Raw genomic sequence first — 26,115 nt, 5'->3', positions numbered from 1 at the left:
GTCTCCCTGCAGAGTGAATGAATAATAAATCATCTTGCTGTCTCGCAGAGGCAGCACAGAGCAATGGGCAGAAGCCACACTGGGAGCTGGACCTGACAGAGAGTGGGTGTTTGATTGGTCTCAAGTATTAAAGAGATTGAAGGTGAGGGGCCTTAACTATTGTGGTTTCCCAGGAATATATTACAAGCTTACTTTACGCAGTTCCTATGTTAAACAGCCCCCCATTATATCAGGAACAGCACAGGTTCTATTATTTTGAAGCCCATTATCCAAGTTAACACCATGCCTTATTTGCATTTGTATTCAAATGCATTCAGTGGGAGGTATGGCGGAGCTACTGACCTCTCTTGTGGCACGGCAAACCAGTACTCGTGCTTCTTGCCTAGCTGAGCATACTGCTGCATGGAGGCGCTGGCATTGGAAACAAAAGTCTTCTTCATCGGCTTGCCCACTCGCAGACACAGGAACTTGTGCGAGCGGTGCTTCCTCCTCTCAGCAGACACTGAACCTGGAAAAGAAATGGTCACAGATGCATAAAAGTCAGAGTCTGTATGGCCAAAAAGTTCTGACTGCTGTTTAGGATGTATAAAGAGTATGAAGCTGCAGGAGCCAATTAGCTGCAATGAAATAACTGTCCTGGTTGCAAAATGATTATGAAGCTACAGCAGCTAAGTAGTTTATTCATTCATTTTTCCATACCGTCTACTTTTCTATCCACAAACAACCATTCACGCTCACATTTAGGTGAGCTGAGGTTAAACCAGGGACCACTGTGCAGCTTCTACTTAGCTGAGCTCCTTGGTTGTACAGCTACAGCTGCAGCTGCCATTTAGCTTAACATGAACTAAGACTGCTTAGGAGTTTATTCAAATCTTAATATTGTTCCAATGCAAAATATAACTTTAAAATTAGACAGCTTTAGGAATGGGGGAAGGAAACGTAGTTAAATATAGACAGAGATAGACTAAGGCATGCTAACCAGACGCTAGCTTGTGCTCTTAGGTTCTTTTGGGATGCAAATAATTTCCTCAAAACCATGAAATTAAAAAGGCTATGGTAAGGTATTGAAAGGAATACTACTACTACTAATAATAATAATGATGATAATAATAATATCCCATTAATCATTAATGTTTTACTGACTTGTCTCCCACCCTACATTGTTTACAACAGCCACCATTAGTCATTGTATGGCAGTAACACATAGGGGGACGTTACATAAGCAAAGAACTGCACATTAATTGGTAGTGGCACTGATTTTCCTGCCTGTGAAACATCAGTGGCCTATTATAATGTCACAACTCCAGGAGGCTGAATGAGATAAGTATGCCCTTGACATTACTCTGGTACTTGCTTCAGCATGGATACCATAGCATGCAACTGGTAAACAACAGGACCGGCCTTGCAAAGACAATACAGCTTTGTGAGATCCGTTTAAAGTCCAGATATTAAATGTTAAAAAAATAAAATTAAATAAAATTAAAAAAAAAAAAGCTTGTTTCTGAAGTTGAGTGAAGTCGTGCAAAGATACACAGAATAATGCAAAGCCCTGCAGAGATGCATGGAGGTTAAACCTGCTTCTGCAGCCATTTCTGGGTTCCTTTGGTTTGTCTTAAGTAGAAAAATCTTTCCATATTCACACCTCTGTGTTCAGCTACAGTTGCTTATTACAGTAGAGCAAAAGAAAGTGAATATGACAGACAGAGGCCACAATCAGCTTTACAGTTTCACAAACATGGGTTGTCTTAATTTAGATCTGGAGACAGTAAGCACTGACACGTTCATGAATTTAACCGTTGTAGGCCAGGGGTGTCAAACTCCAGTCCTTGATACCCGATATCTAGCAGCTCTTTGGTGTTTCCTTCTACCAACACACCCGACTCAAATCAAATGGATCCAGCAGCTTCTTGTCAACCTGTTAATTCATTTCAGCCAGGTGTGTTGGAGCATGGAAACAACAAAAACCTGCAGGATACCGGTCCTCGAGGACTGGAGTTTGACTCCTGCGGTGCAGCCTGTTCCTGTTTGTGTCTGACATGCAAAAGTCTTGGTGAAAGCTGAATATGGACTCAGTCATGGAAGGTTACTGAAGGAAAATATACTTTGTAATACAGTTTTTTTTTTCTCATTGAATGTAAAAATGCTCACATTCATAACATTACTAAAAAATGTGAAACTATGTAACAGCTGCACTTCAGTTGTAAGTTGATGTTTTTATGTTTGACAAAGAAGTGTTGGGAGGCTCGAATGGTGGCCTTTCTGTGTGGAGTTTGCATGTTCTCCCCGTGTATGCGTGGGTTCTCTCCGGGTTCTCCGGCTTCCTCCCACCGTCCAAAGTAGAGCTGCAACTATCAAGTACTTGAAAAAATACGGGGACTGTGTATTATTTTTACGAGTGATCGAGTACTCTAACAATTATGTTTTTTTATTACAATTTGTAAAACAAATACTAGAAACTCAACCAAAGTAAATCTATATATTTATATTTGAGAAGCTGTTGCATGTGTTGCAACTTTTTCAGTCTTTTCCTCCCCTGTTCTTCATTCTCTGCCATTAGAGACGAAAGTAACGAGAATCTTCAGACAGAAAGCAAACCGCTCGCCGCTGCTGATTGAAGTGTCCGTCATCAGTCCGGGTGAAACAGTCATACTGTACAGACACACCGTAGGCGACAGATTCTGTTTTTATATATTTTAAGAATGTTTAAATATTGTTTATTGTTTATGTATATTGAAACAGTGATGTAGTCCCTCCGAACAGCGCAGTGGTCTGAGAATGCCGCCATGATGCATAAATCAAAATATATCACCAGTTGATATTAAACGGAACCTCGAGGCAGATAATTTGCCTCGATCAATTTTTGTACTCGAGTTACCAGAGTAATCATTGCAGCCGTAGTCCAAAGACATGCATGTTAGGCTAATTGGTTACACTAACTTGCCCAGAGGAGTGAGTGTGAATGGTTGTTTGTGTTAGCCCTGCGATGGACTGGCGACCTGTCCGGGGAGCACCCAGCCTCTTGGCCGAAGGTTGCTGGGATAGGCGCCAGCTCCCACGTGACACTTAATCGGACTGAGCCGTTTCAGAAAATGAATGAATAAAGAAATGTTAATACTGCTACAATTTAACCCTAAACTTGGAAATGGACATAAAATGTGTTTTTCCAGGAGCTCAGTATTTGTATGAAAGCACCTGAAAGCCGAACCAGAGAAAGATGTGAAACATAAATAAAAGTACTCTGAATGTCGTTATTTTGATGTTGGGTGTATTTGCCCGCCGCGTGTCCCCTTTGGTGGCCAGGTGTGTCTGTGACATTGTGGTGCTTGATCGGCTTCTGCTTATCGCACCGAGGAGCGGCCCAGATCACCAAAGCCGGAGAACTGCATAAACCCCACAAAGCTTCGCAAAGCTGATAGCAACAGAGAGGGGACCATTTCTCTTCGTCTTTATTTTCCAATTACCAGCACCAAGGCAGAGTGGGAAAAGAAAGGTTATCAGGAAGCTACATGAGGAACGTGATTGTGGAGCAGCCGGAGAGGAGGAAAATTCACTTTGATTGTCTTCAGAGGAGCGTGGCTGCCGAGGTGCAGCTAAAAGGCAACGCAAGGCCAGGTTGTTCCTCTGAAACTTCCTTTACCTGCACCTCAAGGTAAAAATGACACATTTTCTGATTGTGTGTTTTACCTTCTGCAGAGTTCTGTGTGCCGTCCTTTTCCTTCTGCTCGCCGTCCTTCTCCTCCTCCTTGCCTTGTTGCATAGTGTCCGTTTCGGAGACGTCTGTCCCCTGGTTGCCGTCCCCCTGTGGACTGGCTGTGGCTGAGCTTTGGGACCCTGGACGAGAAGTGCTGCTCCTGGGACCCTGGGCCTGGCTAGTGCTGCTGCTGCTGGTGGTGGTAGTGTGTGTGCTTGGTGGCTTCTCTACACTGTGCTGCTTGGATCCCATGGGCGACTGGCTATCATTTACTGTGGCAGTGTCTGGTGGATTGTCCTCTGCTTTTGCAGCGGTGAGCTCCTCTGGCTGGCTAACTGAGCAGCTGCGGGCACTGCCCGGGGGTTGTGAATCGGCAGCCTCAACCTGGGTGATGGTTTGCACAGACTCTGTGGAAGCGCCAGAGGACTTGTCCGGGCGGAGGTCCTCGTTGGACGCTTGCTCCTCCTCCCGAATGGGAGATAGGTCAGTTTCGGTAAAGACGTCCTCTGAGAAAGAGCCCTCAGTGCTTCGTGGGGCCGTGCTGCCGCTGTCATTAGCTCCTGGTTCCCTCAGGCGGTGCTCTGGGTCTTTCTGCTGGGAGGGATGCCTCTCAGCTGGGAGAGGCTCCAAGTCACTGGGAAGATAAACGTGGAACAAAAATAAATAAATAACTTGACATTTCTCCACATTTTCAACATGCACACGGATTTCAGAAAACATAGGATGCAGAGTTTCTGGAACTTGAAAATATAACTAAAAAAATATACTTTCTATCACCAGTATAAATCTACCTTCCATTCTGCAAATTTACCATTTGATCAAACAAAATTAAAAAAAAACAAAACAATCTTTCTGAGCAGCTGAGGCTCTTCTGAAGGATAAACCAGAATTTGCTGCCTCATCCTGCAACATAACCAGCATGCTTTCAGACCCCACGTCGCCTTGTTGAAAACATCTCAGAGTAGATTCAGCTGTACGGTGACAACCACAGACTCCATAACCAGACTTCACTCCAGCATAAGATCTGCTTTACAGAGGAATTGTACAAATAACATTATGAAATAACAAAGGGACAGAGAGAGCTGTCCAAAACTTGATGCTCCACATGAACTACACAAAAGCATGATTGCTTGTGACACAATCAGGCCGATGTTCAGTGGATGCACAATGCCTCTTGGGAGTGCCACTTATTTTGTAAATAGGAAACAGCACGGCAGACGGGGAACAAACAGCGACCAGACAGACCTCCTGAAGAAACAAAATCCAAGTGTAAATGGGATGTGAAATTTTTCTGATTTGGACCTTTAGCCATGAGCTGAAACGGCACAACCGACATGTGATCACAAGTTTAGCAACTAAATCTGAGGGAAGGATTGTGAGAAAGATATTTGTGCACCTTTATTTTGCAGCGAACAGCTGTTTCATTTAGAATAATCCCCTTATTTGTATTATTTTGGCATAAAATCTAACATAAAACATAGCTACAGTTTTGTTTTTACAGTTACTCAGTCATCATTTCTTTAATATCCCAAATACTAATCAGTTTTTCATTTCATCGTGCATCATCTGATTTGTATCTGCAAAAAACCAGCACATGTCCCATGAACACATTCTGCAGGCACTTGTTGCTCAGCTGTGTGTTCACACACACACACACACACACACACACACACACACACACACACACACACACACACACACACACACACACACACACACACACACACACACACACACACACACACACACACACACACACACACAGAGAGGTCAGCAGAGAGTGAGACATGCAGACAGCAGGCCAAAGCTGAGAAAACAGCTGTGCCCGGCACAGAGATCTGCCATTTGCCAGGTTAATAACCGCTCCGTTGGTAATACTCAACTAGTTTAAATGCAGCTCTGCTCGAAAGGAAAAAGGAAAACAGTGCAGAATTCTCAATCCTACATCACATTTGTTGCCTTGCATAAAACAAATCTGGCAACATCACACTAATAAACGAATGAAGGATAAATAAGAAACAAATGAATGTTAGTAGGAAAACCTGCATGAGGAGGAAAGTCGATAATCCTCTGTGGTGTCTGCATTCTTCTGCACAACCAAGTGAGCAATCACAACTTAGGAGGGCAAGGAAACACTTCATTAGCCCTGCTGTAATTGCCATTTCCTTCCTTTTCTTGCGATTTGGGGAGGAATTAAACCGCATTGCTTGTTGATGCAATCTGATCATTGGTGCACCAGTGAGTGACAGTGATTACAGTGAGGCAGCTGCATTTCTGTGAAGGTGAAAGTGGGAGAAATACATTCTGCATATTTAAAAGGCTTTGTGGAGCAAACAACCAGAATTACAGCTGACTCTCTGTTTTTAATATGATTTTTTTTTTTGTGATATGCACCACTAAAGCGCAGCTTTCACATACAATAAATGCATGTTTTTGCTTACTCCGGCACAGTTTCTCTGATCTTGGGGTCAGTGATCTCCTTGCAGATGGCGGCAGACTGCACCTCTTCCAGAGGACACATGATGCCATATTCCTCACAGCCATGGGCCTGAACCAGTGGGTCCATGCGGTGAGGGTCAAACATGATGTTGTTGGGTGTCACCAGCAACACTCCACTAACTGCACCCTGTAAGAGAAAATAATAGGAGACAGTGTGGCATTATTATATGCATAACACGGAAACGCTTGGCAAGTTAGCACCACACAACAGGATTCCCTAAATTTCCAGGATTCTCAGTCATTTTTAATGTTCTTTTTAGCATGCATGCATAAATAATAACGGTGGTAAAAATCTAATTTAAAAATGGAAAATTTGGACTATTTGCTTCACAATTTTAAAATGGATTTTTTTGTTAAAAAAAAAAAAAGATTTGTTAAACTAAATTAAATAAATCCACTATAAAATTAGTCATTTTATTGTTTTTATTGATCTTTTAACTTGTCTTCTTGGGCATTATAGCAGCAGAATGATGGTCTGACTACTGTGTTGTTTTTTCCTGATTGAAATCAAGAAAAATGACAAACAAAAAAAAGTTTTATACATTTTTTTTGTTTTTAACCTACAAAAATCAGCAATATCAAAGAATTGTGAGAATTGTAATTCAAATCGAATCGACACCCAATAAATCGGAATCGAATCGGGACAAAAGCATATCGTCACAGCCCTAATAAATAAACAACTAAAAAAGTATTGAAACCACGCATGCTTTTATCCGGCCAAATACAAAACAAAACAAAACAAACAAAAAAAAAACCTATCAACAAAAGGTAGAAAATTAATCTGAACTGCAAAACTGAACAGCATTTCTGTCCAAAGAGAAAGTAAACAGGTGCTGCCTATGCTTCAGTCACTCCAGCTTGGCAAGGTTTCTGTTAGGATGGTTTCTTTACAATATCCAAGTAAATCATCATCTTATGACTCCAAATGACTTCCATGAATGAACACACACATACTGCTCAGATGTTTTCTAAATATTAGGTTTTCAAGATTTGAATGTGGGTATTTTTGTCCTTTTAAATGTATAAATATGTGGTGCAGCAGCATGATGGAACGACTGTTCTGTGTCTGCAATGAACACAGATGCAACTTTTTAAAGACTCCATGAAATGCCAAGTAGAGCGACATGGTCAAATCATTCTGCAATCAGTAGCAGAGAATATCTGCACCGGCAAGAGGGCTGCTTGCACATGGATAATGTTGTTACTCAAACACACACTGCTGTGTGTGAATGATGTGCAAAGATATCGCAAATATCTTTGTTAGCTATAACATGGCACGAAGCAAAATAACACGTGAATATTGTGTGAAGTAAAAATGAAAAGAAAAAAACGCTTTTCCATACTCTTTAATATTTATCCAGAGTACAAGTAGTACAAAAGTCCAAAGTAAAAAGTACTTTTCCAAACTGCAAAGAATTCCTGCAACATAAAACAGGAGGCTGAATCTATTTCACAACGCTAATGTCCTAAATCAAGAAGTTATTGACTGCAGGAGCTGACCACTTCAGCGCTTTCATTTGGTACATGGGAGTGAATCAGATGTGGTTCAATACCATGGATCTGTGTATGTGTGTGTGTGTGTGTGTGTGTGTGTGTGTGTGTGTGTGTGTGAGAGAGAGAGAAAAAGCAGGGCAGGTGTCTGGACACATCCATGCACTGCCTGTATTCCACTGTAGGACAATAACCAGCACCTTTAAACCTGCTAAGACAGGGATGCCCAAAGTCAGTCCTGGAGGGCCGCTGTCCTGCAGGGTTTCCATGTATCCCTGCTCCAACACACCTGGCTTCCATTAAATGGGTTCAACAGCCAATTAAGTTCGGCACGATGAGCGATTAGCTTGAGTCTGGTGTGTTGGAACAGGGACACATGGAAACCCTGCAGGATTGTGGCCCTCAAGGACCAAAGCTGGACACTCCTGTAATAAGATAACACACAAAATCTGCAGCTGCAATATTTACAGAATACTGACTTTGATTTATTTTAATACTAATACGAGACTTAAAATGACTCTCTTTTAGCCCACAGCGTGGATTCCTCCTGGACGTTCATGCTTCAGACTCAAGTAGTCTGCAGTTGTCTTACCTTCCCATCTGTGATGTACTTGCAGTTGATCTTGAGGAACTTCTCTGTAAGGGCCTCTTCCTCCTCGGAGGTGGATGACACCACTCTGGAATGGCGCAGGGCCGAGAACACCGGGGGGTGAACGGCTTCTGGTCTGAGGGGAGCATCAGAGTCCTGCAGGAAGGATGGGTGTGGTGGTGTCAATAGGGGAAGGAAGGAAATAGGCAGCTTATGTTAGACTGTTTAGTAGATCCGTGATTGTTGTCCAAAAGTGACGCAGGACTTTGTTCCTGTTGCAGCAGTAACACAGAAGCAAACAACAAAACAGGATGAATACAGTTTTTATTTAGGATTGCTGTCTACAATGGTCTCAATTGGATTTTTTAAAAATAACAAGGCAAAAATGAGAATAATAATAATAATAAACATCACAATAACAACAGGCTCTGGCTATACTTTGTATAGCTCGGACCCTAACAAGGAAAAAAATTGAACAAATCAACAGTATTGAACACAAATGCCAAACTCCATGTTCATGTACGGTAGGGAAAGACAAGAGGATTATATCATATATGATATAAAACAGTTTCAAACAAACAAGGCTTTGCATAACTAATGAAAACTAAAAAGACATTACTTGGTTTACTTGGTAAAACATGGCAAGGCTAATTTCACTAATTTTATCAAACTAGTGTCTAGAGGTCTCTAAATACATTATCTATAAATAAACGGTAATATTCTGCACAGAGACAATCACGCTAAAAACCAGCAAAGAGTTAAAAGAATGTGCAAGTCTCAGCTTCACCAGGGTAGTTTGGTAAAACCAGTCATACCAAACCAGACCTGATGTATTGGAAAATAAATAAATAAATAAAATTAAAAAAATTAAAAAAAAAAATTTAAAAAAAAATTGGATTTTATTAGACACTAAATAAAATGTGTCTAATTTATAACATCTATAACATACCATGAGCGAAAAGTGGACAAAGGCACATTAACAGGTAGAAAGTGTTTAAATCTGGTTACTTTTGATAATACACTTTATGATTAGGGACAGCAGCATCATTTGTTTAGAGAAAAAAAAAGTTAAATGTACTAAAAAAGTCAAACATGCTAAATATCTTGAAGTGAAATAAAATATCTGAAAAGATGCATTTTTAAATGTAAATGAAAAAGTTTGACATTTAACAAACTGAGTTTTGTGGTTATTTTGCAAATGTTCACATTTGTTTCGTAAAGATCTTAAATTTTTTTTCACCTGTGTGTTTTAGTTTCGCATTGTTTAGCTGTTTTGCTTTTTTTTTTTTTTATTCTTGTCTGGCATCGATTTGTTGTTCTGCACTTATTTCTAATGTAGTTATTTTGCATAAAATTCTTTTTTCATTTCTCTAGTTCATCATAGTTGCTTTTCAGTCTTCCTGAAAGGATTTTTTAAAAATCTGTGTCTTTAAGAGGTCATTTTCCACCTGTGGACTGATGTTTTGCATCTATTTGTTGCCGTCTTGCATATTTGCAAAGTGATTTTACATTTTCTTTTTCAAATTTACACTTTGCATCTTTTTATTCAATTATATAAACAGAACTGGTGCAGAATCTAGTCTATGGTTGGCATATTTGTTTATTAATCCACTCATGGCACTTAATCACATTTTACAGTCTGCATTAACAAAAATGATGTGATGCAATAAAAAGAAGCGAGTTTTCCTGATTGTGCGTATTGATTTATTTGTAGTTTATGCCAACTAATAACTAACTGTACATGCAGCAGACGAAGAGAAAACATATGTTCCTCTATAAAAAGTAACACGAGAATTCTGATAAACGGATAAATATAATAACTTAATTCATAAAAATGCATCAGCAGGCATGTCGATTCAATATCATATGCACAAATATACTCGCAATTACTCCTGTTTTTCTACAGCCAGCTGCAAGCTGAACAGCCAGGACAGAATTTAGATGACATCCTAACTATGTTGTTTTTCTCTGCATTATGTTGACATGCACATGCTATAAAGCAATTTTGCTACTGGTGCTTCATCTACGCTATGGTAACTCTGCAATCTGCCACAGATGGTGTGTGTGTGTGCTGGGCTGGGAACAAGGTGTGGTGAGTTAGTGTACCAGTGGCTTGTTGCCAAGCAATGAAACTGACTGATGTCTGTGCACAGAGATGCCTGTTGGTCTGATTGACTGAACACTAGTCAGGATATCATAGATTTTTTTTGTAACAGCAAAAGAAGAGACGGATGTAACAGCAGTTGTAGAAACATACAAAGACAAGGAGAGAGTGAGCTGAAGGCAAAGAAAGAGCTGATTGGAGTGATGACAAAGAACAATATGGAAAAGCAGGACAGAGAGCAATGAGTGGGAGTTATCGTCGAAGGGAGGGGGGGGGTTGTCCGGGAGGGGAGGGCACCAAGAGCAGGTGGAGATGTGAGAAACAGTGAAGAGCTACAGCAGCAGTCAAGAGCTTAGACAAGAGAGCCTGGGCCCCTAACAACTGTCTGCTGTCCTCCTGACACCCACCCCCACACCTCCCCCTCTTCGTCTCCCAGCGCAGTCGACAGGCAGCCTGCGGCTACTGACCCACACCGACACAAGCAGCCCAGACACTGGCAGCTAGGGAAGGCTGAGGGGGCCGACCAATCTGTTACAGCCAAAACAAGCCGCTTTGAAAAAGGAGAATAAAAAAAACAGGCTGAAAGAATGTGAAGCAGAGGTAAAGAGGAACAAAAAAAAAAAAAGAAGAAATTTATTCTTAAAACAACCCCCCTAAGAAAAAAAAAAAAAAAAAAAAGCTGTTTCTTCTTTGGTTTGTGCAAGCGTCACCAGCTGAATTAAAGATCTGAGCTCAGCTGAGGATCGTGTGTGGGAATTAAACCAGCTCATTGTCTACTTCAGCTTAACACGCTTCACCTACACAACTGCACTTCAGCGCTCCATTTGTCGAGCGAGTCACTTCCCAGTGACTCACTCAAGCTGGCCGACCAGCTCGGAGGTTCAACATGAAGAGAGGAACAAGCTCTCTTTGCTTGCACATGTGCAGAACACACCTGATGGAAATGAGCAGCTACAAACGCCAAAACATGTCCTCCCTCATCACAGACACGGTGCTGCATTCCCCGTCATTAAATCCTGGCACGTCTCAGAAAGGGGTGTTATGTGATGGCAACAAAATAACACCCATTATACAGCCAACGGCGTCCAGATGGGAGGACTCTGAATACACTTTGTCCATCAGCTGAGAGGTGAGAGACATCACACAGCAATATAACGTTTTAAATTAGTGTGTTTTACACATTGCGGTTTCATTTGCAGCTGCTTGGATCAACTTAGACAGAAATTATCAGGGAACCTCTTGCCTTCTAAAAAACACATTCCTCTGTGATACACCACATATCTGCAGGGACCGGTCTCTGTCAACTGGTTTTGGTTCGTTGCACACCAGATTAAGTGTCCAGCGTGGTGGCCTTGGTGTGAAATTCAATCCCACAACGATTGAATTATGTTGGACCATGTTTTCACCAGAGTAGGTCGGGAGCAATGGTTCCCAATCTTTTTGGTTGTGATGTGATGTGTGTGAAGTTTTGTGTTAATTTGAAATTATACTGAAGTAGCTATAATTTACCAAAACTGGAATGGAAATGGCATTTACATTTGGTTAATTATAAAAAAAAACAAAAAAAAAACCAAACAACTTGCACTGTTGAAAAACTTGTTTATTTGCCTTTTAAAATGGTGCCACGTGGATATGGACAATGCATTTATGGGATGAGTAGCAGACTTGATTATGTGAAACAAGAAAATGTAAGTTTTTTGTGGGCTCAACCAACATACTCGACTCTTCGGTTCATCCCTGCATCGCCCTTATAAATGTGTCTCCATTTAAAAGAGAAATAAGCTAGTTTCCAAAGATAGAAGATTAATGACCAAGAAGCATCATAACGTAGAAATAATCCACCTGGAAACTTCTTTCCTTGTTTTTTGTGGTAAATTGATCTATTTTTTTAAATTACATTGGATTCAATTTTACTGCTAGCGTTAGCTCTAAAACTGCTTATGGTGAGACAAGCTAGGTGCCTTAACCAAGGAGGTTGGATTAGGTTTTAGCTGAAGATATTGTAGGAGCCATTTTTTATGAAGACTTGTATATATTGTTTGAGCACTAGGTGACAGCACTGTACATTTATGGTCACAACCTATTTAACTTTTGTGCAGGTGATAGGTGTTGCTTGTACGAAGGTGAACACGCAGTTTTTTGACCGGTCATTGTAATGCATGTTCATTGTTTTCTTCCATCATCTATGGACAATATACTGATAATCATCGCTAACGGATTGGTTTCATGATACACATGGTGGACAACAAAAGGTAAAATGAATCAGTGTTTGGAATTGACATTATTGGACAAAACTAGTCAGTAATCAAACGGGTCAATTAGAGTTCCCGCAAGCAGCACCTCAGGCCCTTTAGTGTAGGCTTAGCACCTTTACAGATATCAAAGGGTATATATGTAAATATTCTTTTACTTGTAGCTTTTTTAAATAGCTTCCCTACTGCTTTAAGCAAGTAGTTTTTTTTTTTGTTAGAGACATGTCTATAGGTATTTTAATGGCTTTTGTGTTACATTTAGCTATTTAGGTATTATTAAATCTGACATAAATACATATAATTCTCAAAGCAAAATAGTTACTTTCGGCTAGCTGATCATAACATAAGCTATCCTCTCCCTGCCAATTTCAAACAATTAAAATACTAAACCAACATGTATTTAGGCAACAAAAGTTAATTATTTTACGCTAAGGTAGTACTTACTAGCTAGCTAGAGCACTTAGCATTATTGCTGATGTTAATTACATTAGTTAGCAAGTGTGCATAATAACTTGGTAAACTTAACCCGAAAACATCCAACAAGTCAAATACACGGTTTTAAAATGACTGATTTACAGGAAAAAAATGGCTAAAAATGGGTGGTTGGTGTAAAAAATAAAGTGCGTGCCGACATGTCAATACAGCTTCAGGCACCACCCTGCCAAAAACACTCCACATAATTGAAGTGAATATTGCTTTTCTGTTTTTATCCTCTAATATATGACCATAGTTTGTCCTGTACTGGCCTCTAAGGCATCCAATATTTTCTCAGCTGGCACTACAGTGTGATGCTTCAAGGGATAATACTAAACGCACCTGCTTCTTTATTATATTCCCACACTAACCCTTGTCTAGACAAGCAGAACACAAAGGCAATATTGCAGTGAAGAATGGTTAAATAGGCTAATTTAGGTTGAAATATGGGGAAAACCCCTCTAAATATAAACTTCTAGACTTTATTTAATCATATCTGAGATAAACGAAGCATGTGTCCTTAAGAAGCCAGAATACAGCCGGTCTTGGGAGCAGATTTATATTCTGAGTGTGTGTAGCATCAAAAAGACAGAAATTAATTGGAACTACTCTGAGGCTGTGCAATCATATTTATTATGCCACTCATACATTTTAAAAATCAAATATTGAGTGGATCCCTGATGGGATAAACCATCTTCGATTTAGATTCTACAAAGACACTAAACCTTAAACCAGTGTAACAAAAACAGTAGAAGGGATTCACATTAATCACCAGTGGTGATCACGTCTATCCAAAATTAAATGAGAAATGATAGAAACCATGTAGAAGTAATACTTCTGGTCGGGATATATACATCAATTCTATGAAGTATGATTATATACTTAAACTGTATGAAAGGAAGGATAAATCAAACTGACTATGTAGGTATCAAAACACTGGAAAATATCTCAAATTTGATGTACACTCACTGATCACTTGATTAGGCACACCATTTCCACCGCTTGTTAACATATCTAATCAAGACCACTAGCTCAAGTATTAACTAAACATCAGAACAAGCCTGAAGGAGGATTTAAGTAACCGAGGAATGGTTGTTGGTCTGAGTGTTTCAGAAACTGCTGATCTGCTGGGATTTTCACAACCACAACTTACAGAGAATGATCTGAAAAAGGAAAAATAGAAGACCACACCGGGTTCCCTCCTGTCAGTAAGAACAGGAAACTGAGGCTACAATTCACACAGACTCACCAGAACTGGTGATGAGTCTCCATTTCAGCTCCACGTTCACATGGTAGGATCAGAATTTGGTGGAAACATCATGAAAGAAGTTGCCTGTAATCAACGCTTCAGGCTGGTGGTGTAATGGTGAAGGTGATATTTTCTTGTCCCACTTTGGTCCACTTTGTACCAACATGATTTAACCAGCACAGTCCACCTGAGTCCTGCTGCTGACCATGTCCATCCCTTTCTGAGCACAGTGTAGCACGTTCTGATGGAAACTTCCAGCAGGATGATGCACCATGAAGCTCACATCATCTCCACCATGACGATGAGTTCACTGTCCTCCAACGGCCTCCACAGTCACCAGATCTCAGTCCAGCAGAGCAGCTTTGGGATGTGGTGGAACGGGAGATTCTCATCATGATGTGAAGCAACTGTGTGATGCTTCATGTTAACATGGAGCAAAATCTCTGAGGAATTTTTCCACCTTGTTGAATTGAATCTATGACACCAAGAATTAAAGCAGTTCTGAAGGAAAAAGAAGGTTGAACATGATAATAGCCAGGATTTTAGAGAAAACAACTAGTGAGTTTCTAAACACTGAATGAAAGCGTAGACTAGCACAATCTTGCCATTAATATATTAAAATCTACACTGGATACAGTTTCATTAAGACAACATAAAGACAAAGAGGATTTGCACTCTATAAATAACTTGTCATTTTAACCTTAATTTATAACAAAAGTTTGAAGTCTCCTCATTAAAAACAACTGTAGTTCACTGGGCTGGGTAACCAACCCTGCCTGTATTTTCTTCCTCCCTGTCACTGACAGCAACACTGAGATAGGAAATGGATGTAACAGAGTCAAATGACAACTGTGGTGGGGCTACAGTCGATAAGTCAATACCCTTTTCGCCTCACACCAATATTTTTCCGTCATCCACAGCTTAAAGCATGAAAGAAAATTTAGAAGAGCCTTTGTAACGGCTTCAATGCAACTACTGAGAAGAGCAACATCTGGCAGATAAACTGTTTTCAAAGTGTGAGATTGCAGTTCTGATCACAGAGATTTCACAGAGCATGTCTGCAGGTGCCACCCAGCTTTGACCTTGACAGTGACACATGTAAACAAAACCCAACCCACAGCTCCACCTGGTGGCCATGAAAGTATTTACAAGACAGGGATGAATCCAGAAATCATCAGGAACAATCTGTACTGTTGTTTACATCACCTCACATTCCTGACAGGCGGCATTCCCGATGAGCTTCAACACGGAATCTGCTGTGTCTCAGACATGGAAATCACTTTTTTCCCCCATTTTAAATAAAAAGATCATGGCGTCAAAAGTACAGGTAAACCTAAACCTGCTCTTCTTCATCTAAAACTAATTTTAGATCACACCCTGGAAGGAGAGGAAGGAGGCAGAAAAAAAGTGGTGCCAAAAGAGGAAGAGACGACGAAGGTCACAGTAGTAAGCTGTACCACCGGGGTGAGTAAGCATGTGTGTCAGTGTGGGCACGAGGAAGGTCCGGATAGGACGATGAGGACACGAGTGCCCACACAGATGACCAGAGAGCATCCATGCCAGAAGGTGGTAGCTGCCAAACAGCATGACAGCCAGCCCAAAGTCAGCCAGCGACACGCACACACACACAAACGGCATACACACTCACATGCACGCACACTCACACAGCCAGTCAGACAACCAGCCAACAATCCATGCCTGCAAGATGTGTTACTTTTTTCTGCCAATACCAGCAGGCCAACAGGCAAACGAAGCGCATGAAGATACTTCAGCGCTGTCTTATCTGGCTGCAGGCTCCATCAGAAAGACACACAACAATAAAACTGGATGCTGGAAGAAAAAAGAAGCATACCTCGCTTTCTGAAGCATGAGCTGTGATGCACAGCAAGAGCATTACAGCACAGATCAATTTACAGTTAAAGCAAATACTCTTCAGATATCTGATGCTTCGTTTCTCCATGTTTTCTGACTCGTTAAACTTAAAAATCACAACTCGCCCTCTGAGGATGAATTTAAGACAGGAAGGATGAAATATGACAAACCTGTTCCTATCAGACTTACATGTTTAATCTAAATCAACATTTACATTCATTCCAAAGTGATTATTTCACCTTATGAAGGTGCTAGAAAAGCTAATATTTCCATATGAGATAAGAAAAGCAGCTCCGTTTCAGAAGAGCTGAAGCTGCAATGTGAAACAAACTGAAGGATTTCTGAGACATTTGGATGAAACAGGCCGTTTTATCCGTATCTCAGAAAGAGCTTTTTGTCTGGTTGGTGAGACCAACTCAGTCTTACTTTTCCTGAAGAGGAAAAAAAAAAAAGAGTCATGAATTGGTGACAGGGTGTGGAGTATGTGCTAGAACAGGTTCAATCAGAGACATCTCCAACATAGAGCTTGCAGGACTTAAAGGATCCACTGCTAATGTAATGCAGCCTGGTATCACCATGAAGAAAAGAAAAATCTGAGGTTTTATGGGTTTCATGCCTCGGTAGGCCCGGCTGACACTGCGTCACAGAAAGCAATTTTGTTTCTGTGTTTTTATGGTTCCTGAAACAGATCTGAGATAACATTAACAGAAGACTTTAGTATTGATGAGAATGAATAGCAGCTGAGGAGAAATGCTTAATATCTGATACTACTTGAACATCGAGGCTTTTCAAACACATCTTGTGCTCGATCAGATCCTTTTTATATCTCCAAAAGCTGCAGCTGAAAGTTTCGCTTCAAGGCACTCATCTTCATCTGGGTTTTTACCAGCGATTTGCTATTACTTAACACCTCCCTCCCAGAACCATTCACTTCTACAATATCCTAATTATACAAACGTACTGAGCACCATAATAGGCTTGTAATTAAAAGATTTTGCAGGATATAAGAAAATACTAGGAGGGTTGTTAAAAGTACTTCCTGAGGATTAAATAAATAAATAAAATAGCTCCAGGATGCTGCATTCCTCTTTACAGCTAAGGATCCACTCATGCAAAAACACACAGTCTTATCTACATTAACACTTAACAGAGATAAAATAGGCACACACTGACAAACAACGCCTCCTCCAACACAAACACAGAGTTGAAACGTCGGGTGAGGTAATGTTGCCGCCGTCCTGCCTTTTGGAGCACACGTCCCCCCGCATGGAGTAATTGCTGCCTGTCTGGGAGAGTGAGCAGCTCCGTTCATTAGTTGCTCTGAATATCAGACACGGCATCACTTTTAAAGGCTTAATTTCTCCGCAGTCTCGGGCCCTCTTCTCTGATCCTCCCTCGTCGAGAGCCGCAGAATATGCTCCTGTTCTCGCAAGCAATGACCTAAATAGATAAGTGTTAAATGAACGGGGGCCTTTCTTTTGGCAGCTGTGCAGAAATGAACCGGCAGAGACCAGAGCGGACCGAAGGGAAAACGCTCGTGCTGGTGAAGGGGTCGAAACTCAAGCAGACCAGCTGTGATATTGATGCCAGTGGAGACCCGCAGTATCCATTTCCTTGCAAAAGCACAAAACAAGACCCATGTTTCCATGGAGACAGGAAAACAGTTATATTTCTTCAGGGACCGCTGGGCTTCCTGCTCAGTGATTGGCTTGTTCAGATAGCGCAGACACAGTACCGGAGGGAGACGCTTCACATTGCTGGTCTTTGTAGCTGTGAGGCCAGCATATGTTCGGCTGTAATGCGTCGCACCTGAAGTCGCCTCATGCACACGTAACATGTAGTTAGTTCACAGCTTTTCTGCATGTTTTACCTGTGTAAAGAACCACCATCAGGGAATGAAAGCAAACTACTATCAGCTTGAACAGTAAAGAGGAAGCTTTGATAGAAGCTGCTTATAGAGATACCTGTAAACCTCTAGACATGCTTCACGAGACGTTCCAACATGTCACATCAGACAGGAAGGATAAAATTATGGCGCTCTTGAATAAAACGCACACAGTGCTTTTAGATTCGAAGACTTAGAGTAATTAGTCCAGACCAGAGTCCAGACTAAACATGGAGAAGCAGCATTTAGTTGTTATCCTGCAAACATGTGTAACAGACTGCAGAGATTAAAGTTTCACCACATGCATACCTTTTATAAATCCAGGTTAAAAACGTTTCTTTTCTCATGTGCCTGTGCATGAAATCTGTACCTTTATCCTTAAACTTATCTAGACTGCTGGTGGATTTGAATAATTTTAATGGTTTCATACATTAGGATTTTATTATGATTTGTGCAGTAATGTCTTAATGTGTTTAATTTCTCTTATGGAAAGCAGACTGAACTGCTTTATGTATGAAATGTGCAATACAAACAAACTTGCCTTGGCTTATTGTTGATGAAATAAGAAAAAAAAAAAAAAGAAACTGGTAAAAGTTTGCAAAATTAGCCATTGCAGCATTTATAAAAGCTGAGCAGATGCTAACATTTCATTCTAGGGTGAAATTTTCTCTTTTAGGATAAAATTGCATCTAAGGCAACACTTACATGAAAACAGCCAAAATTATAATTTTCTTTTTTGCTCATGTTTGTGACCAGTTTCTCATTTTTGAATTTTATTCTTTTGGTAGATGAATGAATTTAGTGAAGTCCAAAACGGTATCAAACACCACAACAGGTCATCTTCTAGGAGTGGGAACTAGAATAGAAAAAAAATTAGAAAATTGGGATTTTTTTGCTTCAAAATTTTAAAATAGATTTTTTTTTTTTGGTTAAAAAAATGATTTTTTATTTCAAATAAAAACAATCCGTTATAAATTCTTTTGTCATTTCCATTGTTTTTATTGATCTTTTTACTTGTGTTTTTGAGCATTATAGCAGTAGAATGATGGTCTGGCTACTGTGTTTCTGTTTTTTTCCTAATTAAAATGAAGAAAAATGACAAACAAAAAAAGTTTTGTGCATTTTTTTTCCAGTAAAATATCAGCAATATAAAATCAGCAACATCGAAGAATCATGAGAATCGCAATTTCAATCAAATCGGCCCCAAAAAATCTTAATGATTCAAATCAGGATGAAAGCGTATCATAACAGCCCTACCATCTTTTAGCTGCAGCTCGTGATGAAAAGTACCTCCAGATAGATGTCAGCTCCTAACATTGTCCTACTGAGGTAAAAGGAGCTGAACATCTCTCCCCCATCTGAGTCTTCCTTACTCCGTATTGTTAGAGCTCAGCCAAAGCTTGTTCTGCATTCATTCTTCTGCTTCTGGTCATTACCTCCACTAAGGCACTGGTAATGTTTTCAGCACCGTTGGTCTGTTTGTCTGTCTGTGTGCAACATAATTAAAAAAGAATGGATTCTGATTACATTTTCAGGTCATTTCAGTAATAGAAAAATTAACATATAATTCGATTCTGTGGATGATTCGGATTCCCATCTGCATCCAGGAATTGATTTTAGGATCATTTATGATGGGGAGATGGAGATAATTTTGCCATAAGAGCTTATAATGGAAAAAAAATGCCAAAATTATTTAAATAAATATAAAAATAGGAAAATATATTTTTTGCAAATCATTTTAGTGAATTAAATCCCAATTCACAGACAACAGAAGACAGTGGTTATGGTGCGGTAGCACACACCCTTCCACCTGCCAATACACTGCGTGCACACAACACCGACACCTCTTCCTGTCCTTGAAAATAGAAGGCAGGTTTTATTGGCATCTATTGTTACCTTTCCTGCGCTCTGACAGAATGACACATACTGCTGCATGTTCACCTTTAGCCTAACAAGGAGCAGAGCTTTAAGATGCCAGAGCGCTGATCGGAGGATAAGTCTGTATTTATGGGAATGGTGTGTGTGTGTGTGTGTGAGAATGTGACCGAGGCAGAAGTGGATTCAGTTTGGTTCATATGGCAAATTGGACATGCCGTCGTCCTCTACAAATGACAGCATCTGCAGAAATTCATTAATCTTCGACAGAGATATTGATTCCTCTGATTCATGACATAAAATTCTCAGATTTTAACAATTTGCTTTTAGCTATAAACACGCCAAGTGTGTGTGACTGTGAGTCAGGTGTGGTCAACATACCGTCACTTTCTCTAAATCGGCTTCGGAGGAGGTGGGAGACAGGGGGCTGACGGGACTGAGGGAGGGGGAGCTTCCGACACTGGAGACGTACTCGGGATCAGGGACGTACAGAACCTGTAAACACAATCCATGTCTGTATTTACACAGGCGCTTTCATTGCACACACACACACACACACACACACACACAAGAAGAGATATAGTATCTCTCAAACAGCTCAACAAGTCTGACAACACAAATAACATGAAATCATGACTGTTGTCTCATGTTATTGACAAGAAAAACACAGAGAGGGAAAGTGATGATCATGATGGTGAGTCCGAGTCTGAACCAGCAGCGATGAGATGAAATCAGGAGTTTTTTGTGAATATAGTTCATTTTGGCCTTTTATTTATTTATTCACAGTCCATTTTACCTCACCTCAATAACTCAATTCATTGTTTGGTTTCTAAAATGTCATAAAATGGCAAAAATTTTCAAGAGAATTCCCAAAACCAAACATGACATTCACAACTTTATAAACAGTGATTTAAGAGGAATGGGACTTTACTGTTGTATGAAGTTCCTGCTGTTTAAGAAGCTTCAATAAATATTAACAAAGCTGCAACAATTTAAGGTGCTGTTATTGAAAAATAAATTAACTAAAAAGTTTTTCCACATTTTTGTTAAGATTTAAAGACCAAAATGCAATTATATGTCTAGAAATATAAATGAAGCCTTAATCAAGGCAATGTTAGCTTAGCCTAGCATAAATACTGGCAAAGCATCCTAAAAAAAACAAATAAAAATGGAGAACCGGAATTTGTTTTAATGTACAGAAATATATTGTTTATTTCATATGAAAACATAATTGTGTTGAAGTTGTAGTTTGAAGTCAAGCTCTTAGCTGCAACTCTTTTGGATAAGTTAAAAGGGACTTCCGTAAGCTTCGTTGTTGGTAAGTCTGTGGGTTTATTTCATTGGAATTTTCTCTTTAATGAACCAAAGAGAAATATAGTTTAAAAAGTCAGTATGTATGTTAGATGTAAGTAAAGCTAGTAGTTTGTCTTAATTCTTGTCATTATGCTAAGCTAAGCTAACTGCCTCGTCATCGTAGCCACACTCTAAGCTAAACGTATGAAAAAGAAATTTCTTTATTTAATTATTCTGCTCCATAGCCAATATGAGCATTTCCCCAAAAAGACAAATTTGTACTTTTAGACAGCAAGAATCCAGGCAGGCTTTATACCAATTAAGCTAATCAATACAAAGACAGAGCTTTTAAAATCTTCTCTGATCTACTTTAATGTAAGAGGTTTTTCACGGTCGACTGAGACAAAAAGATCAAAGAAGATGAACTTTTTTGGTTTTTTAATGTACATTCAAACAACTCTTTTCATGAGAATTTCTTGTTCTGCCCAGGGAATTTAGGGACAAATTTTTTTACTTTGGGTCCAGCCTTTTGATTTAAATAAAAGTTAACATGGTCTGATTTCAGTCTCATCTGTAGAGGAAGAGGAGAGACGAAGGTTTGATAAGTGCTCCACACGCCCCGCCGTTTGCACGCAGCTAAACTCTCCGTCTGCCGAAGGGGGCTGGGAGAGAGGGAAACGTGCCAGCAAGATTGGCTGCGCCTCGTGTCCGTTCAACCAGATTTGATTTTAATGCCAGGAAATGCAACAGCAAAATATATTTTTTGGATGCTTGTCACCCCCTCAACACATAAAAAACAAAGATACAAAAAATAAAACAGATTTAGAATTTGGGTCTAATGCTCAAGAAAAAAATAAATAAATAGAAATCGATGAACATCAAAGCTCGGGAAGCTGCCAGAGGGCTTGGCAGACTAAAGATGCGTAGCTTGTGTGATGTAGTCAGAACCTCAGCATGACTGGAAAAATTTAAACATCACACATGTTTTATTATACTATTAATTATTTTCTTTTAGAAACAAAGTGGATCTTATGCAATAAATAGCATCCTAATGGGACAAGGGAGGCTGTAATTAGCAGGCAGAGAGGGAAATAGTAGGGATGCGGTTAGTGAGTCAGTGAAAGTGGGTGGATAAAAACATACAACGTGTCGTGTTCTTTAAAAAGCCTCCCATTCCCAGTTTCTCAAAAGAGGCTTAGAGCCGGTTCAAGTCAAAATGAGTTTGAGGTGTTAGTAGATGTGAGGTAGCGGTGAGGTGATGCAGTTGAATATATCAGTGAGGACGTGCACGGCGGTTCACACCTGGCCAGGCACCACTGCTCTGGAGAACAGCTTGTTCAGCTGAACCAGCTCGTTGGGTGTGGTGTCAAACTTGAGCGCAATGCTGTTCAACGTGTCCCTCGATTCCACCTGGACCACAAAACAAGAGAGAGGACATTTAAAGAAATAAATCAATAGAAAACCATCCTGCTGCTTGTGTTTCAGGGCATTTCCTACAAGCTGCACAGAAAGCATTTGGAAGATGTGACACACAGGATGAGAGACGGAGAGGGGACGTCTGAAGAACAGAGCTGTGAAATGATTTCTTTAAAGGGTTTAATGCGGCATGTGTTCTGCATGTTAGATTTTTGGATGTTATGCAGATTAAAGCTGTCAGCTGTTGACCAGGAATAGATTCCCATGATATTCAATGTAGCTGGCAGGAATATAAACTGACACGAGTGTCCGCTGTTATTGTGTCAACCACTTGCTTAGCAATATTTACAGTTTTCTACAATTAAAAACAAAAGTCTGAGGGTGCAACTGTCAACTAAAATAATAATTTTAATGGTTGATTCATCTTATTGTTTCAACTATTTGTCTAATCATTTAATTTAAATGATTTCAACAGGAAATCTGCCTATGTGGATGTCTCATAACTTGAACTGATGAATGAAGAGATACATTCCCTGTTATTTTAAAGCTTGCCTTGCCTGCTTTTATTTTCTTTGAAGCTTTTTGCACAAATAAAACACAACTGAAAATATTCTAAGCATCTCCTATTTCATCCAGTATGAGTAACAGCAGAGGCATCTCTTTTCATCTGTGTCCCTGTGCTCTCATCTAACAGCCGGCTAAAAGATAGAGCAATTTTATTTGTCCAGCTCAGATAGAAATGAGGTTCGCAGCTCACCGTCTATCCCATTAAAGTTGGGAAAATAGGCACTGCTTGTATTACAGCAAAGTTTCCCTCCAAACATATTGATGCAGAAGATTCAGCTGTGTGAAGAATGTACAGTGCACGTCTCAGACTGACTGGCCGGTCCCAGTAACGAGCGATCAAACTGAAAACCAATCGATTCCAGTCCCCATCCGACTGGTAGGTGTGTCTGCAGGACTCAGGAGTGATGGCAACAGCCTTGAGAACTATATAAGCTGCAAATTCAAGCATGTTCACCTTCCCGCTTTGCAGTGGTAACTGCACAACAGTGTAGAGCAGGGCTACTCAATTAGATATGCAGGTGGGCCAAATTTTCAAATAAAAAAAAAAAGATCAGAGCCAGTAAATAAGGTAAAGGAAAATAAAAGAGTAAAAATAAATAAATAAAAAAGATACTTTGACATTTTGAAAAATAAGTAGTTTATTATTGTTTCTATTTTAAATTCAGTCCCACATGACAAGGGCAAATGCACAAAATAAAATAATGAAAATTCCAGTCAGAGAGTATTTTTCTCCTGAAAAGGTCAAACTAAACTTCTCGATGTGGCGCCGCCTCACATTCATTCATTCATTATCCTAACCGCTTAATCCAGTGAAGGACTGCGGGGAAGCTGGAGCCTATCCCAGCAGTCTTTGGGCGAAAGGCGGGGTACACCCTGGACAGCTCGCCAGTCCATCGAAGGGCCCTCCTCACATTGTAATCTTTAAACACCGTCACACACTCAGTGCATATTAAACATATCGGTTTGGCGCTCGAATGTGACGGAAAAATAAACAAATACTTATCAGTCCAGGTGGGGTGAAATCTGCGGTTTTCGTCGTCAATTTAGCGTTTTGGGACAGAGAGCGACATGCTAGCTAGCGCTACTCTGACAACTTCAAAACACAACCACATGCGCTGGGGTTACTGTTGCTAGGCAACCAAGTGTTGCATTCATGGTCTGCACAACTGTAGGATTCTAGGCTACTTTATCAGTGTAGGAATGACTGAAGGTTCTTGATTAATATCTTTATTCTTTTACACAAGTTGGGCCACATAGAGGTTGGTTCTGGGCCGCATGAGGCCCGCGGGCCGCCGTTTAAAGAGGCCTGATGAAGAGTATGATGTAAAAGCAAAGTGTGCAGTTTTCCTTTCATCGCATATTTCCCCTGCAAAGTAAAACTCAAGACACCAAAATAAAATAATATTTCTCTATTTTATTACATTTATGATATTGTATGCTGTTGTATCATGTCACAGCCAACATTTCTGGGTCTGACCTCTTATTCGGCACTCTTCATTTTCACCCTGAAAGCATACTTTTGCCTCATGTTAAGGATGAAACATGCAAATATACTAGCTATAAAATATGAATGAAGGACTATTCAGGCTAAGGTGGAATGTTAGAATAATCACAACTAACACTAGGACAAGTTACTGTAATGCTATAGCTACGACTGCGTGGTTCAGTTAGCAGGCGGTAGCTTTGGAAGCTAACTCATTGTGCAGACTTCCAGCTATTGATCCTAAAAACTGAAATGTTAAAGAACACGTTGGTGGGACATCTGTTGTTTAAGAATAATAAACAAACATTTGTGTAGCTTCATCAGGTAAGAAACCTGCACATTTTTATTTGTGTTCATCAGCTGTCCTCTGTTCAGAACTGGGTGAAATATTTCATTTCACCTTTTCAGGAAAATAATCTTAAAAGTAAAAGCTTGTGCACAGGAAACAAGCAAAATAGAAGGAGGAAGTGCTTAACCTTTGCTAGAACAGATCATGCAGGTTGTTGTGGTTATACCCTGTGCTCAGCTGCAGCACCTTGCATTGGGACACAGGTGCGTTCACATGTCTCCACCAGTTAGGATCAACGCATCAGAGATGTGCTCCATGTGTCTGAAATAGTTAAGCATCTAGCATGCCCATGGGACTTTTTTTTTACCTTCCAAATAAAGCTGACATTCATGTCAGGAAACGCCTGTGTGCGCATGCATGGTGTTGCAAGAGAAGAACTTAAGCACAAGGGGCGTAGAAACCCTGAAAACCAGACAAGCAAGGCCAACTCCAAGCTGTGTAATAGCACAGCATCATGTGTTTACATGCAACAGTCATGGGACTGAATCATTTAGCTTCATGTTTGTGCAGACAGTACCAGAAAAACACAGAGGAACATGACAGACTATTTCCAGGAGGATGTTCTTGCACAGACAGACACACACATGGGACAGTCACAGGCAGGTAGCTAGACTGGGGAAACAGGACAGACAAGCTGGAACGTTGCTAACACAGAGTCATTGTGTGAGGCAGCAACACGTGACGCACTTGTCTGGACTAAGCCAGCAATTTAGGGCTGGAGGAAGAAAATACAGATTCCCCAGAAAGCAATGAAGGATTTACCAGTCAGTGGAAGTGGAAAAAAACAGCAGCTGTAAAATAAGGATGCAGAATTTAAGAGAGAAGAAAAAACTTTAAAAGATGACCGAACTTCTAAAGTATTTTTTTTTTATTTACTTTTTTAAAAATAATTTTTTTAGTTTGAAATAAAATAACATAATAGAAAAATGTAAAGCGTGCATTCAGCAGGATGTCGTGTCGTTCAACAAGATGAGGAGAAATGGAATTAGCAAGTGCAAGAATTGTAGAAACATCCACAGATTATGT

At 40.1% G+C, this 26,115-nt stretch overlaps 1 protein-coding gene across 3 annotated transcripts in view; it reads right to left on the bottom strand.

Annotated features, from left to right (window-relative positions):
* The window catches only part of oxr1a (oxidation resistance 1a), a 70,693-nt gene that overhangs the window by 12,162 nt on the left and 32,416 nt on the right, over nt 1-26,115 (bottom strand). For all 3 annotated transcript variants that reach the window (XR_013771314.1, XM_079240425.1, XM_079240426.1), the window contains exons 3-8: nt 22,577-22,684; nt 20,363-20,476; nt 8,274-8,426; nt 6,133-6,317; nt 3,685-4,325; nt 343-508 (exon numbers count right to left, since the gene is read on the bottom strand). Coding sequence is in view for 2 of the 3 variants with exons in the window: in XM_079240425.1 (XP_079096551.1) it covers nt 343-508; nt 3,685-4,325; nt 6,133-6,317; nt 8,274-8,426; nt 20,363-20,476; nt 22,577-22,684 (1,367 nt within the window). In the remaining variant the exon portion in view is untranslated. The remainder of the gene's footprint in view (nt 1-342; nt 509-3,684; nt 4,326-6,132; nt 6,318-8,273; nt 8,427-20,362; nt 20,477-22,576; nt 22,685-26,115) is intronic.

This window comes from Telmatherina bonti (assembly GCF_933228915.1).
Source record: "Telmatherina bonti genome assembly, chromosome: 5".
In the NCBI taxonomy this organism is placed as follows: domain Eukaryota; kingdom Metazoa; phylum Chordata; class Actinopteri; order Atheriniformes; family Telmatherinidae; genus Telmatherina; species Telmatherina bonti.
This window is presented reverse-complemented; position numbering and strand designations above follow the sequence as displayed.